General features: G+C 41.3%; 1 protein-coding gene across 3 annotated transcripts in view; it reads left to right on the forward strand.

Moving 5' to 3' along the window:
- Positions 1 to 16,168, forward strand: part of atp2b1a (ATPase plasma membrane Ca2+ transporting 1a) — a 38,450-nt gene that overhangs the window by 18,030 nt on the left and 4,252 nt on the right. The window contains exons 3-21 of one of the 3 annotated variants that reach the window (XM_035676878.1): positions 715 to 912; positions 1,212 to 1,469; positions 1,670 to 1,795; positions 3,163 to 3,324; positions 4,037 to 4,075; positions 6,109 to 6,264; positions 6,381 to 6,595; positions 6,919 to 7,161; positions 7,254 to 7,495; positions 8,039 to 8,276; positions 9,529 to 9,708; positions 9,794 to 9,881; positions 9,968 to 10,074; positions 10,200 to 10,391; positions 11,131 to 11,344; positions 11,463 to 11,674; positions 11,828 to 11,935; positions 13,556 to 13,744; positions 14,370 to 14,459. In XM_035676878.1, the coding sequence (XP_035532771.1) occupies positions 715 to 912; positions 1,212 to 1,469; positions 1,670 to 1,795; positions 3,163 to 3,324; positions 4,037 to 4,075; positions 6,109 to 6,264; positions 6,381 to 6,595; positions 6,919 to 7,161; positions 7,254 to 7,495; positions 8,039 to 8,276; positions 9,529 to 9,708; positions 9,794 to 9,881; positions 9,968 to 10,074; positions 10,200 to 10,391; positions 11,131 to 11,344; positions 11,463 to 11,674; positions 11,828 to 11,935; positions 13,556 to 13,744; positions 14,370 to 14,459 (3,257 nt within the window). Of the gene's footprint in view, positions 1 to 714; positions 913 to 1,211; positions 1,470 to 1,669; positions 1,796 to 3,162; positions 3,325 to 4,036; positions 4,076 to 6,108; positions 6,265 to 6,380; positions 6,596 to 6,918; positions 7,162 to 7,253; positions 7,496 to 8,038; positions 8,277 to 9,528; positions 9,709 to 9,793; positions 9,882 to 9,967; positions 10,075 to 10,199; positions 10,392 to 11,130; positions 11,345 to 11,462; positions 11,675 to 11,827; positions 11,936 to 13,555; positions 13,745 to 14,369; positions 14,551 to 16,168 lie in introns of all 3 variants that reach the window. The other 2 variants (XM_035676890.1, XM_035676883.1) reach the window with 2 other exon arrangements.

Here is a 16,168-nt window from a genome sequence, read left to right on the forward strand (position 1 = left end):
CACAGTCTCTCTTCCCTGGCCCCCAATGCTGCGCCATCTCTTCTTTGCAACACACACACACACACACACACAGCTCCATCCAGCCTGCCCTGCACAGCCACCCACACAGTCAGTCGGCATGAATAGGACTGAAAAACTGTCATGCATCATCAAATGCGCGAAGGCCCTTTTGAATATATGACTGTGCCTTGAATGTGGAGGCATTTGAATGGGCGGCTGCAGAATGCTCTCTGTGCACATGGATGAATGGGTCTCAGGCCAACCAGACGTGCAGTGTGTCAGAGAGATGACTCTATAACAGGACAGTAGTATTACATAGGCACCTGTGAGTCTAAAGCTGATTCAACCTCTCTCGGATTTAGATTTTGACCTCTGTTCTCACATTCTCTCGCGCGCCTGAAAGAGGTGAAAATGTTTGTCATGCCCGCAGAATGCGTGTCATTGTTGTCCGGCATTGTCCCCTACACAGTGTCCTGTCAAAAATGCTGATTCCTTTTGGGGATAATGTTTTTGGAGGCCCGGTGACGAGAGTACAGACGTTTCTGCAGCAATGCGTCTGTGCTCCAATTATGTGGCACACAATTAAGAGCTTTCTTTTTGATGTGATTGTTTGATATTAACAACATACAACAATAAATTCCCAGATAGATTTGAAATGAAAATCTTTACAAATAAAATGCTTTTTGTCCTCTTTTTTTTTTTTTTCCTCCGCAGGTCTAAGTGGGCAGCCTGCAGACATCGAGAAGCGGAAAACAGTGTTTGGGGAAAATCTTATACCGCCCAAAAAGCCCAAAACTTTCTTACAGTTAGTGTGGGAGGCGCTACAGGATGTCACGCTGATTATCCTAGAAGTGGCAGCCATAGTTTCACTAGGCCTTTCTTTTTATAAACCTCCAGATGCCGAAAGAGAAAGTAAGCAACAACACTTTTTCCAATACTATATCCTTTTACTTTGTATTGATACATTTTACTGTTATAAATAGGCTGATGTTTACATGTTTGGGATGTTATTTGAATAGTTCGGGCCTGGATAACACTTTCTATGTTAAAGAAATGTTTGTCTCTGCCTCATTTATCTTGTTAATTTATTTTATGGTAGAATCTAATACATTTCATTGTGCCTGTATTATAGGATGATGTGTTAAGCTGGAGATAGAATGGGATAGTTTTTTATTTTATTTTTTTTTTAATGTGTCCCTTTCCCTCTGCAGACTGTGGAAGGGCTGCTGGCGGTGTGGAGGATGAAAATGAATCAGAAGCGGGCTGGATCGAGGGTGCCGCCATTCTTCTGTCAGTTGTCTGTGTGGTGCTGGTGACAGCATTCAACGACTGGAGTAAAGAGAAGCAATTTAGGGGCCTCCAGAGTCGTATTGAGCAGGAGCAGAAATTTACTGTCGTCCGTGGAGGACAAGTTATCCAAATTCCTGTGGCTGAGATCGTGGTCGGTGACGTTGCACAAGTAAAATATGGTAAGAAGAGATTATCATATATGTAATTGAAGTTATTTAATTTAAGGGAAATGTGATTTTTGATTTGATATACATTTGTCAAGATATATAATATAAATATAAGAATGATTAGGATAAATATCATGTAATCCAAGATTCATTCAAACATAATTGCACAGTTCAAGTTTTTTTGAAGTTGTTTTAACAACGTGTTTTTTCAGGTGACCTTTTGCCTGCCGACGGAGTCCTCATCCAAGGCAACGATCTGAAGATCGATGAGAGCTCACTCACGGGAGAGTCGGACCATGTCAAGAAAACACAAGAAAAAGATCCAATGCTGTTATCAGGTAACATGAAGCCTCAGTTTTGTTTTTTATTTTTTGAGGGTTTGATTGAAAACATAAGTTGATCTGTTATTTTGCTGGACACCTTAAAATGATCTATAATACTTATAGACGTCCGAAGATAATGTGTACGGTATTATTTTTACATTTACTCAGCTCAGTTAGTTTTTCAAAGTTAGTTTTTACAGACATTTAAACATCCTAAATGTATCATCTTCACAGCAGTGTTCAGCATTTAATTTACACCAATAATCTTTATACAGTCAAAGACAAAGGTTTGACTTACATCAGCTAAGAATTTGTAGTTAAGTTTTGATTATCCCAAAATGAGCCATTGCAGCTACAGTTTGAAAATAAAAGAATTTATCAGTATTCAGTATGGTCCACAAATCCTGTTTTGAGGATAATTTGTCTATGCTTTGAAAGAATTTCTCTGTGGAGTCAGTGTTGTGATGTTAATTTGCATGGCTTTAGTGACAAACTGGATTAGAAATTGAAAGTGAATTGGTGTCCCTATCCTGCTACTCAGTGTAATCAATTATCTGTCATCCAACACTCCCCAGATATAAAGCTGGAATAGTTTCAGTTTTGCTGTGTATAGAGTCCACTCCATGTCCACAAAGCCCCTTCAACACTGTTTGTGCTGTCTGATAGCTTTGTGAAGACAAAGCTATCTGACAGCTAGATTTGTAGGGATTCTGGAGAAATACTTGTTGTTTAGTTCATCTGGCTCTCTACTGGCATAGAGAGAGGCGTGTACTCTGTATGTGCGTGTGTACACATTGCTCCACCACTGCTTTTTGATTTCCCTTAGCACAGGCTGTATCCCTTCAGCCATCCTTCTCACGAAAGAAAGGAAAGCATCCTCTGGAGACCCAGAGATATTAGACTCTGGAGAAACCCTGTTGCAGCCTCTCATATTTCCATTAATTCACCCGGACTGACAATTGGCTTTTGATTAAAGGCTGTTGATTAAAGCTTTGGAGGCTATTTGCATCCGTGACTGTGTTTCTGTCTCTTTTTACTTGCAAGTGCACCATTCCTTTCGTATTTATTGCCTCCATTTGAAAACCTGCATTTATTTTCTCCTTGTGTGTAGCTGAACATGCCAATTGAAAGCCTGGTTAAACCACCTCCTCAGTAAGCAAAGGAATCTAGCTCAACATTTAGTCTGAACCAAAATGAAAAAGTCAAAGAATTAGTCAGAAATATATATATTTGGTCAGGGTTAAAGCTCTTGCCAAAGTATAAACGGAAACATAAGTAATCTTGGAAAGAAGTGAAAAACGTATAATTTAGTCACATACTGTACATGCCCTTTTCCTCCCTTCCTCATTGACTGACGTTTTATTTTCCTCCTCTGTCCAAAGGCACCCATGTAATGGAAGGCTCAGGGAAAATGCTGGTCACTGCTGTGGGTGTCAACTCTCAAACTGGAATTATCTTCACTTTACTCGGGAGTGCAGAGGATGATGAGGAAGACGAAGAGGAAAAGAAAAAAGAAAAGGAGGAGAAGAAGAAACAGAGAAAAAGTTAGTCTGCTCACTATTTATTTCCCAGCAGGTGGACATGTTTGTGTTTGCATTTCCATTTTTTACCACCAGTTTTGCATCATCTTCCATTGAGATTTTTGTTTATATATATTAAAAGCAGAGATGGCTGAGCCTGTGTGGAAAAGTGTAGTTGACTTGGTATTGCATGCTGATTTGAATACTTACTGTACGGAAGTTGGGGGCAGCTCTTTTGGAGGTCAGCAGCAGATTCAAGCTCCAGGGCTGAGCTGTAGGATTTTGTGAAGTTACCTATGGATAGGACTGCAGCTAACAATTTTTTTTTCATTATCGATTAACCTGCTGAATATATTCTTAATTAATCCTGTAGTCTATATAGTCTATAAAATGTCAAAAAAAAACACTTGAAAGTTTTCCGCACCACATGTCTTGCTTTGTCCGAAAACTCAAAGGTATTCAGTTTACTATCGCAAACAATCCCATCAATTTGTGAAGCTGAAACCAGCAAATGTTTGGTATTTTTGCTTAAAAAATGACATTGGCAAGCAGCAACTAATCTTTGCAGATTCTGCTTTTTTAGGTTTGAATCTCAGACTAGGAATGGTTTGGGCTAACTCTTGTATAAAGAAAATATTTTTAAATGTCATAAAAGTGAAGAATTGACATAATTATATGCATAATATACATACATACATATGGAGTTCTACTTACTCCATGGTGTATTTTTCCACAGACAAGAAGCAGGATGCATCTGTGGAAAATCGAAAGAAAGGTACACGCATGCACGCACGCACGCACGCACACACACACGCACACAGTCAGTCGGTATCAGTGTCTTCCTCCCGATTTAACAGCATTGGATGTAGGTTAGTCTCAAATTGTTAATAATTGCCTGCAGTGGTTTTATGCAAGTAATGAGGAGTTGCATATTTTTACATGACCCCATGTCAGTGTATACTTAGTACTAGCTCTTCTTGCCTTTCCATTGTACTGTCTAGCCCTCCCTTCTGTCTCTATCTCCTCTTTTCTCGTCCTTCCCTGGCACATTGCGCTTTGAGCAGCAGGTGCTACAGAATCCAGTTATAGCGATTAGTGGTGAGGAGATTAAAGCCATGCAACAATTCTGGGGCCAGAACATCTGCTTTCCCACCCATCTCTCTCCCTGACTCTCCCTCAGGCCCCCACAATTTGATTTCTATTGATGTCCCAATCTGAACTATTCAGAGTCAAACTGTAAGACTTGCACTGGTGCAATTTCAGACTGACAACAAATGATAATGAGGCTGTTTAGTGGTAACTCAGCCAGCTAGCCAGGCCTTTAGTCCTGCTGGGACACTATGATCAGTAGTGCTTGGGTCTGTGACCACAACCCTGGCGCTAGTCCCTGGTGCACAGATTCCCTCTGCCTGCCAGGAATCAACAGTAATCCTTTAGACTGAGATTACACAGGCCATGTAAGTGCAGAACAAGCCACAGTCCACAGCAGCTGCAGTAGCCCAGCGTTAATGCCACCCCTCTTCCTGCTGCATACATTCATACAAAAAAACAATGCTACTGTCAATACTGTAGGAAATGGAGCCTTTGGCCTTGACAAATTAGACGTTGGCTGCCTGTGCTTATAAAAAGCAAGACTGCAGAAATTACACAAGACAAATAGTGCATGGTAAGAATATCAGCTACAATGACCGTAAGTGAGAGATGGAAAAGATGTGTCAGTTATCCTGTAGCAGCAGTGGAATCAGTGCCCGGCAGAGCTAATGATTTTATCGTGGTGAGTGACACGACAGAGACCAGCCCCTGCTGGCCAGCCGGCTGCTTCTCCTCCCTCCTTTGCCATTAGAGGCTTTGCCGTCTCCAAGGTTACCTGGTTAGATGTGGGTTTGGGATTCCCGTCAGTTCTGCACGCAAGGGAGGGGGGTCCTGAGGGATGTTGAGGAAGCGATGAAAGAGATTTATGGGAATTTAACTGGCAACAGCCACTGTGGTTGCTGTCGAAGGAGGAGGTGATTCCTCAGACAGATCCTAATGCTACTAGCTAGTTAACCTGTTCTTTAAATCTCTAGGTGGGAGTATGGTAATTACACTTCCAAATCTTTTAGCTAATTACTGTGCAGTCAGATCACTGCACACATAATTACAGTGACATTTCCCAAGTTTCATGGATAAAAGGAAAGCAAAAGAATGCTAAATTTTGATTGATTTGACATCTCTTCTCTTCTTGGAAGTCACTTCCAAGTCACTTCACAATGTGCTCCTTTGCACAGTATATTTATCATTCTGTTTTGAAGAATATTGCTGTGACTTGTTACCTGCTAAATCAGATAACTGAGTAACTTAAAGGCAAAAATCTAGTCCAAACCTGTTGATCTACTTGTTGTTCTTAACACAACACCTAACAGAAAATATAGAAAATGACAATATTACTGGTGAAATTACTTTAGAAATAAATATAATAAAATAGTTATTATGTTGTTTGACCACATACAGTTTTATTCATTCACTAGTGTAACAGCAAGTTATGTCAGCCCTTGCAAATGTAAGCAAATTGGCTAATCTAAATAGGCTCCATTTTGCACTGACTGAATGCAGCAGTGTGTTCTTTGCATTAGGCTGATTTGTTACAACTGCAAGACTGGTTTGATCATAAATCCTTTTCATTTCAGACCAGTTCTCTTTTCTGCTTTGTAAGAAAATGTATAACATTTTGTGCATTGAATTTGTGTGCATTCGCTCATATCTAACTAAAATGTAATGGCCAATACTTTTAAATAGAATTTATCACTTTTTCCTTGTTCTTTGCTGCAGCTAAAGCACAGGATGGTGCTGCAATGGAAATGCAGCCTCTGAACAGTGATGAAGGAGCTGATGCAGAGGAGAAGAAGAAATCCAACCTGCCAAAGAAAGAAAAGTCTGTTCTCCAGGGCAAACTGACCAAACTAGCTGTACAGATTGGCAAAGCGGGTGAGTCTTGATTCTGGCTCAGCTCAATGCTGCAGATAGTAAAACACACATTTTATGTGCTTGTACTCTTGTATCCTCTCATTCACTGCAATTTTATTGTTTCTCGTTCCCCTCAGGACTGGTCATGTCAGCCATCACTGTTATTATCCTGGTGGTGCTGTTTGTAGTAGACACCTTCTGGATCCAGGGTCTGTCCTGGGTCAAGGAATGCACACCCATTTACATTCAGTTCTTTGTGAAATTCTTCATCATTGGCGTCACTGTTCTGGTGGTTGCTGTTCCAGAGGGCCTGCCACTTGCTGTAACAATCTCTCTGGCATACTCCGTTAAGGTAAAGTCCTCCTAGCCAATTGACCTGTGCCCAGTTTTGACCAGCTTACGCTTTAGCCTATTAAAACTAGCAGGCCAGGATGTTAAGACAAGGAGACTTTGCTAACTGATACCCTAAAGCCAAGCTATGACCCTGTGTGCTGAAGTTGTTAGCCAAACAGAGGGCTTTATCCAGTCAAGGAGCTATTAATTTAAATCTTTACACACATTTATTTGGCATACAAGTAAACATTGTGTTCAGGACTAAAAACTGTTAAATTTCTGCTTGCTCAAACTGAATTTAGTAGTGTTTAATCATTTGAATATTGTTTTATCTCCCAATAGAAAATGATGAAAGACAACAATCTGGTGCGTCACTTGGATGCCTGTGAGACTATGGGAAATGCTACTGCCATCTGCTCTGACAAGACTGGTACGCTCACCATGAACCGCATGACTGTGGTGCAGGCCTTCGTCGCTGAAAAGCACTACAAGAAGGTCCCTGAACCGGAGAACATCCCCTCCTCCATTTTAGACATCTTGATTCTTGGCATCGCAGTCAATTGCGCCTACACTACTAAGATCATGGTAGGCCTAAGAAAAGCAATGTGGCTCTATATTTACACTATGTATCACCATGAATATTGTCTTAATTACTGTGTTCCCATCTTTTTCTTCAGCCTCCAGAGAAAGAAGGGGGCCTGCCACGGCAGGTAGGCAACAAGACCGAATGTGCCTTGCTTGGCTTTTCTAATGACCTGAAGCGTGACTACCAGGCTATTCGCACCGAGATCCCCGAAGAGAAATTGTACAAAGTCTACACCTTCAACTCAGTCCGCAAGTCTATGAGCACTGTGTTGAAGATGGCTGATGGCAGCTACCGTATGTTCAGCAAAGGGGCCTCGGAAATTCTCCTAAAAAAGTAAGAAAACTATTTTATTATATTGGGTTGCATGGTTTATGTTTTCTGCTGGTTTAACACTTCTGTTCACATACATTATTCTACTCAATAAAATGTTATACCATAGACTTTTTACATGTTCCAGCTGGCCAGACTTTGCAGTAAATGATATTTATAATGTTTTAAGCAGCTAAGAAGTTCAAGTGCATCCCACCCGAGCCCCTTATTTTGCGACTTAAAAACAGGCGCTGAGAAAATGAGCCGGTAACAACCCTGTAAGCCTCTTAACCAAGCAGGCTTCTTTTTAACCCACAGAGGGCTTAGTGTGACTTCTTACTACTGCAGCTCACCATTCAGAACGCTTTGTCTTCTCCTCTGGCCTTTACCCTTTATCTCGTTTAAATATTTTTTTCCATTGATCTTCTCTGTACCTTGTTCAGCCACATTGCTCAACTACATCTCTATTAATACCTTACTCTGGATATTCCCCCCCTGAAATCCTCCCTTTTTTGTTTTACCCTCTTCTCTACACTTGTGTATATTAATACATCCTCTTTTCACCAGGTGTTCTAAAATCCTGACTGCAAATGGTGAGTCCAAGGTGTTTCGCCCACGGGACAGAGATGACATGGTTAAGAAAGTGATCGAGCCCATGGCCTCGGAGGGCCTGAGGACCATCTGCCTTGCATACAGAGATTTCCCTGCCTCTGAGGGTGAGCCTGACTGGAACAGCGAAAATGATATCCTCACCGGACTAACCTGCCTGTCTGTGGTGGGCATTGAAGACCCCGTGAGACTTGAGGTTAGTGGCTACACATGCAAGGATGCACGTCAGCATGAGGTTACATCAAGGTTGATGTTTTAATTGAAAAAGCAATAGAGAACTTTAATTTAATTGAGAAATTGCTTGTGGCTTCACTGAAAATGTCGAGATTCTGATTTTACATCTGCTAAAAACTAGAAGTTTATATGTTGCGTTGTATGACCATGTCAGAAGGCCGTGTGTTTATACCTGTACCTGATCCAAAGAGCCACACTTGAAGGCAGGGTGAAAGCTGGCTGTCATACATTTAAATATGGGGATAATGGGCAGATTTTCAGACAGTCTCTCCTGGAAGACATTCATAGTGTTGCACCCGGTGACAGAAATAGTTGTTATAAGAATAAAAAAAGAGAGCTAGAGAGAGAAGTTCGAAGCCTGTCTCTTTTCTCACATCTGCACAGCTGGCCAATCATGGTGTGAAAAGGGTGTGAAAAGGGTGTGAATGCTGGATTTTAGGTTTTGGGAAGTTACAGAAATATTCATACACAGCCTCCCTATTCCAATGTTGGAAAGGTGTGGGAGGAAGGGGGTTTCCTGAATCTATTCTGAAGCATTTCTGAAGGAGCATACTGGCAGCTTAAGGCTTAGCTCACTATACTGGACTGTTATGCACCCAGGATGTCTGAGTAAAGCAAGAAAATTTAATGATTAGATGCTGTGTCAGCCATTTTTCACTACACTGCAACAGCAGGGCCAGCCCTATAGTTTGACTGAGTAACTGAGTAATGAAGTAAAATCTCTCCACCCCCATATACTCGGTTTTGACTTAGTCTTGTCAAACATTAGGAGCGGCTCCACTTTGGCGTAAGCATCACATACTGAACCAGTACAGGAATTTTGATATTTGATGAAGTGGTTCCACAATCGGACAAGTAAATGATGATGATCAACTTTCTTCTTCAGTCGCTCATTTACTTTGGCTATTTGCTGTTTTGTGCTGGGCAGGTAGCGTATACTCAACTTCTCAACAACTGCCTGTAGTTTGTAAGGGGCTTGATAAGAGCAGTAATACTCAACTGTGTGTATATAAATCTAAACAAGGAGAAAAAAACAGCTTAGAGCTGCAGAATTTGACATTACTAATGACCAGTTTACAGAACAGGGAATGATTATATTCAGTATTGAACTACAAAAGTATAGCTGCAGAACTTTAATTTAATTCATTTATTAACTGTTATATGCAAAAATAACCTGCATTTCCTCCTTCATTGTGTTTCCGTTTTCCCTTCAGGTTCCAGACGCTATCAAGAAATGCCAGCGTGCCGGCATTACAGTGCGGATGGTGACTGGGGACAACATCAACACAGCTCGAGCCATTGCCACAAAGTGTGGCATTCTGCTGCCCGGAGATGACTTCATCTGCCTGGAGGGCAAAGAGTTCAACCGAAGGATACGCAATGAAAAAGGAGAGGTGGGCTACAGCAAAATACTGTACCTCAGAGACTGTTGAAAATGTACTGTTGGGATTCTATTAGGGTTTTGTCGTATGTTTCTAGATTGAACAAGAGCGCATTGACAAGATCTGGCCCAAACTACGAGTACTGGCTCGCTCCTCCCCCACAGACAAGCACACCTTAGTGAAAGGTAGTTCTGTTTCTCTGGTTTGGAATAAACGTGTGAAAAAATATTTTGTCACTTTGGCTTCAAGGTTTCATGTTTTACTTTTCTAGGTATTATTGACAGCACAGTGTTAGAACAGAGACAAGTAGTAGCAGTGACAGGAGATGGTACCAACGATGGTCCTGCCTTGAAGAAAGCTGATGTTGGCTTTGCTATGGTGAGTTTTCTTCATGTTTACTGTTTTTTGTTTTTGTTTTGTTTTTTTGTTTTTTTGGTTAAATATGTTGTGATTAGATGCAGACAGATTCCTGATCATCATCTTTTTTTTTTTTTTGTCTCCAGGGTATTGCCGGCACAGATGTAGCCAAAGAGGCATCTGACATCATTCTGACCGATGACAATTTTTCCAGCATCGTCAAAGCTGTCATGTGGGGACGCAACGTCTACGACAGCATCTCTAAGTTCCTCCAGTTTCAGCTCACTGTCAATGTGGTGGCTGTCATCGTAGCATTTACAGGAGCCTGCATCACACAGGTTAGCACCTGCAGAGTCTGTTTCACGTTGATTTAAAAAAAGACATCGATCTCCAGTGTGAAGGTGGTTAAACTGTGAAAAGTTTTGTTCACTAGTTCACACTTTGACTCAACAGCAATGGAATTGGTACAATTGGCAGCAACAGACTGAAATAACTAAAGCTTTATCTCAAATCCCTGTTTCCACAGGGTCTGAAACACAGTCAGATATCATTTTGAAAATATAGAAACATGCTGTGCACTTTCATACATTTGTAATCTGTAATCTATTTCTAAAGAGGCCTATTCATTAAATTTCCTCACTCATTAGAAATTATAAACACCTGTGAAATTACTTGATCTTTTAATTTTAATTTTAATGTTAATCTTTTGTAGTCTACTTGAGCTCTGTTCTGCAGCCTAATGCTGTGATGATTTAAGTGCCTTATTTTGTGCCAAAATGTTAAATATTCAATGTATTTCTCAGACACAATTGTCTTTCCATAAAAATCGTATCCAGTAACCATAACCTGTTTATTTTCTTTAAACCATTTGCACGTGTGTACAGCTGTCAGTGAAATAATTTGTTTTTCACATGCAAATTGGTGCAGTTTGGTTTGGTCAGATGAAATATCTCTAATATATGCTCTGAATGTCCTTTATGTTATAGATAGTACCGTATATGTGATAGTGATGTGAGTCTTGTAGGTGGGTTATTTTTTCTCTTTTCAACCTAATTCGGTGCCCCTCTCTACCTCTAGGACTCCCCACTGAAAGCGGTGCAGATGTTATGGGTCAACCTCATCATGGACACCTTTGCTTCACTAGCCCTGGCCACTGAGCCCCCCACAGAAGCTCTGCTGCTAAGGAAGCCATACGGCCGCAACAAGCCTCTCATTTCCCGTACCATGATGAAGAACATCCTGGGCCAAGGAGTGTACCAGCTAATTATCATCTTTACTCTGCTCTTTGCCGGTAAGAAGCTATACTGGGTGTAATTCTTCATGCCAAAGAGCAAGTGGACCTTTTTGTGTGTGTTTCTCTGATAAATCATCCTTTTATTTTAACAAACTTTCTCTGACTGTTCCTGTAGGAGAGAAATTGTTTGACATTGACAGTGGCAGGAATACACCCCTCCATGCCCCACCCTCTGAACACTACACCATTGTCTTCAATACCTTCGTATTGATGCAGCTTTTCAACGAGATCAATGCCCGCAAGATCCATGGTGAAAGGAATGTCTTTGAAGGCATCTTCAACAACCTTATCTTCTGTAGTATTGTCTTTGGTACCTTCATTATCCAGGTAAAGTACACTGGGAACTTCTGTGGCTTTTTGCGATTGTGCTCCATGACACTTACATGTAAAAAGATGATCAGTCCCTTGAGAATTGCAACCTGCAAATGTTAAATCTAAATGTTTGCTCTCTAATTAATTCCTCTCTTCCTGCTCCTCTAGATCGTCATAGTGCAGTTCGGAGGGAAGCCGTTCAGCTGCGTGTCTCTGACAATCGACCAGTGGCTATGGTGCACGTTTTTAGGCTTTGGCTCTCTACTATGGGGACAGGTATGATCTGACTATATGCAGCTGAGCTTCACCTCGAGTTGGCCAGATAGAGAAATATGGTAGGACAGCGCCCCCCTGTGTTGGATTTAGCTTAATGGGTGTCTAATGGTGTCAGAGGCATAACAGTACAGCATGTTCTACTGCTGTGAAGAGCTGATTAAACTCCCAAACTCAAACTGAAAATTGAGTAAATGTTGAGAAAATCAGATGGTGTACAATAAATATCTTTAGTCAAGCTTACATTTTTATATAACTACCTTCTGCAAAGATCTTGAGATTGATGGAATCTTTCTTTATTTTTCCCGTGAACAAAACTAATATATATATTTTTATCAATGCTTTCTTTATTAGAATTTTGAATGATTTCTTCATAATTATATATGTATAATGTATAATTAACTACTGTGGAGTATATTATTCAAGTTTGTTGCCATATTAGTAATTGTCTCTTTGTGATTTCTGGGAGATTGAGGGTTCCTCACCACTGTTGCTGACAATGGCAGAGAGTCGTAATGAATGTTTGATGTAATTCTAGTTTGCTCTCACTGCCCACGCTCATCCTACACAGCAGCTCCTAATATGTCATTATCCACTCTTGTTAATTCAAAAAGAACTGTGTCGTCGACATTTTCTGACAAGACACAAATAAACAGAGCTGGCTGAGCGTATGCAGGTTCAAACAGCTGACAGTTGCAGAGCTGAGAAGGTGGCTGTGTTGCAGAAGCCAAGATTACCGGTTCCAAAGAAAGGTCTTTCCAAGGTGCTGGTCTCTGAGTTGTTGCTGCCCTCTGCTTTGAAATAGGATGGGCTGAATGCAGATGCAGATTTTCCATAGATTATCAGTAAAGTGTAACTTAACTTAATTGTGTGCAATAAGCAAGTCATCTATTGCGTGCATTGTGTGAAGTTTACCTTGTTATATACTTCTCTGCAGCAGTTGCTTTGAAATATGATGATCTATTCTTGTTTTTGACTAATCTGCCTATTGTTTTCTCAAGTTATATAATCATGGTTTTGTCTGTAAAATGTTAGGAAAAAAAGCCTGTTTTCCAGAAGCCAGACTTCATATTTCTTGTTGTATCTGACTATTTCTCCAACACCGAAACATATCCAATTTACAGTCACTTGTGACACAGAAAAGCAACATTTGAAAAATTATTGCGACTATATTATTATAGACCATTCATTTCAGATGAATTGATTGTTTCAGCTCTAATATGATGATGTATAAAAGGAGGAAGCTTTTAGGACTAAAATGTAGTCCTTTTATCAGTTCTTATCAGATAGTCATGTAGCATGTCGGTAGAAGTTAACATAATTAAATATGTCGTTAGCATTAAGTACAACATTAACCTTATCAGCATTAACAGTGAGGTGTTGAGTGTGTAACTTCTCTGTGGGATTGGCTCTGAGACTGAGCAAACCAGATGACGTCAAACCTACTGTGTCACATCTGCTTTTGTCAGAGCGGCTAATTTTCAGGGTCACTGGCCGCTTAATGTCTGCGATGTACCCAGAAACTTGGCTTGTTCTGCCTTAATGAAATGTCATTTCACCACGCTGAGGAGTGTGACATTATTATAGGTCAGTCCTGCTCATGTAAGTCCTGCTGTCTTCCAGGTAATCTCCACGGTACCCACCAGCCGCTTAAAATTCTTGAAAACGGCGGGCCATGGCACCCAGAAAGAGGAGATCCCGGATTACGAGCTGGAGGAGCTGGATGACATGGATGAAATTGACCACGCCGAACGGGAGCTTCGCCGGGGCCAGATCCTCTGGTTCCGAGGCCTCAATCGCATCCAGACTCAGGTAACAATCTACAGACCCTCCCGTGTACCACCGAGCACCGCACCCAACACCAAAGGGAATCAAAAGCCATAAACCCTTCAACTCTATTGCTCTTCCAGCTTTAAAAATCTATGTTTTGTTCTTTCTCGGCATTCTTTAAGAATGGCTTGTGCCCTAAAAACAAAAGCCTTCCATCTAATTTTTCTGTTCTGCTTCTGAGCTAAAGCGGGGGTCCTGTGCCTATTTCTGACTCGGTCTGAATGTATCTGCTAAAACACGACAAGTTTGAAGGTACTGATGTGAAGCAAGTGAATTGGATTGGATGGAGAGCATGCTAAAACAGCTGAATGTTAAAAAAAAAAGAAAAAAAGAGTATTGGCATGGCTATAGCTGGAAGTATGGAAGGATTCTGCAGAGAAAAGAGTGAAAGTGAGGTCAGAGCTCCCTCCGATCAGTGCCTTTAAACCCACCCATCCCCTTTTCCCTCTCTCCTTTAACTATAATGCCTAAATCCAATTTCCAAGTGACATTTTTTCTATGGTTACTGGTGCCTTTTCTTTATTTTTTCTCTCTTTTCTCTCTCCTCTGGCTGTGTTGTTTTATTTCCTCTGGGCTTTCTCCTGTCACGCTGTCTGATTCTTTGCAGATGGATGTAGTGAGTGCGTTCCAGAGTGGAACTTCCTTTCAGGGGGCTCTAAGGCGGCAGGCCTCCAACTCCAGCCAACAACAGCACGATGTAACCAATGTTTCTAGCCCTACACATGTAGCCTTTTCTACTACTACCACTACTGCCACTGCCGCCAACACCGCTTCTGCCACTGTGGGGTGTGAGTGCGTGTTCTCCTCTAGTGCATGAGACTTTTATTTCTTCTGTTCTTCTAACATCTTCCTCCTCCACTCTTCTTCTCACTTAACGTTGACACTTTTACTCTCTCATGCTTCTCCTAATGTGCCCCCCCCACCCTATTTTCTTCAAAAATAATGACACCAAAAATACCACATCTTCCATATTGCTTCGATAACACTGCTGTATATATCTATATATATATATGTACCCTGTGACCAGGTCGCTTCTAGTGTCAAGGTGTTTTTTCTGTGTCATCATGTTTTCTGTTCTGCTTCTGCTTTGGTCTCAGGAATGGAAAGGTTTTACTGTTATCTCGGGGTGGGGTGGGGGGGATGTGTATATACTATTTGACCAAAATTACATTCTGGATTGACAATCACCAGGTTTGTCTGCAGCTGCCTCAGTCTGCTCTGTGCCCCTGTAGCACCCATGGGTCTGTGTCGCAGCTCTCTAGTCCCTAGTCGGGTAAATGTTTTGAGTATATGCCCATGATCACGGTCTAAAACAATAGAGACAAACCATGACATGGACCTCCTGTGAGGAAAATCTATACGAATGTCAGTGGATGTCTTGTCAGTCAGTGGTGAAATAATTACCTTTTCTTCTCCAGCTGTGGCTGATACTGGGAGTGTGTTTAGAGAGTGGGTGGCAAGGGAGAGGCTCCAGTAGCACCCTATAGCGGATATGCAGCTGCACTTGATAATGACGGTTTGTTGCTGTGTTTTGAATGCGAGGCTGTGCATAGTTATGAAAGGTCTGGTAGCTTTTTTTTTTTTCTTACATCATGCCGGTGGTCCATTCAGCGTGGAAGATCACAATGTCGAGAGCGGATCATTTGATGACGGCATTTCCAAAGGCCTTCCCTCTTGTCCGTGCCCTTACAAGAACTGTGGTGGCCCTTGACAACGACTTTTTCTCTTTCAGATTTTCCCAGGCAACACCGTCTGACCAGCAGTGGATTTTAAATGTCTAACAGATGTCAAAAAGAAAAGAGCTAAATGGAATAAATGACTGCTCTTGAATGTAAACATGTGGGACTTTCCCAGACACATTAACAGCAGATGCAATGTTTTCCCCTGGCATATTGAAAAATGATGCAATGCTGCAGTAATGGCTTCAGGTCTCCGTCTCAGGTGGGACTCAAGCGGGTGCTCCTCTTCTAAACTCTCAACTTTTTCCTTTTCAGGTGCTCTGGAGAAGAGTTTTCTCGTTCTATGTGAATATTTGTTTTTGGCAGAATGTGTCCACCTGGCAATGTATTGCCTGAAAAGAATGAATCCCACTGACTCCCCACATATTCTTCTTTAGATTCTGTGAAATGTGTCATGGGCTATACTCAAAGGTTTACTACCATTGAACACAAGGTAGCGCCGCGCTCTGCATGGGTTCAAAGTCTCTGGTCTCGTTTGTGAGTTTTTTCTCTTTGTGCTGTTTTTGACATGTATACCAGCTTGTAGACATGCTTGGCTGCCGCAGCTTTTTTGTTTTTACTCCACAAACATAAGCTATAACTGACCACCCCTTTCTGTCTTTCTTTTTCTGTCTCTCTCTCTCTCTGTCTCTCTGTCTCTCTCTCTGTCTGTCTCTCTCTCTCTCTC

This window comes from Morone saxatilis, unplaced genomic scaffold, assembly GCF_004916995.1.
Source record: "Morone saxatilis isolate NCDOM2014 unplaced genomic scaffold, NCSU_SB_2.0 Contig10, whole genome shotgun sequence".
NCBI lineage: Eukaryota > Metazoa > Chordata > Actinopteri > Moronidae > Morone > Morone saxatilis.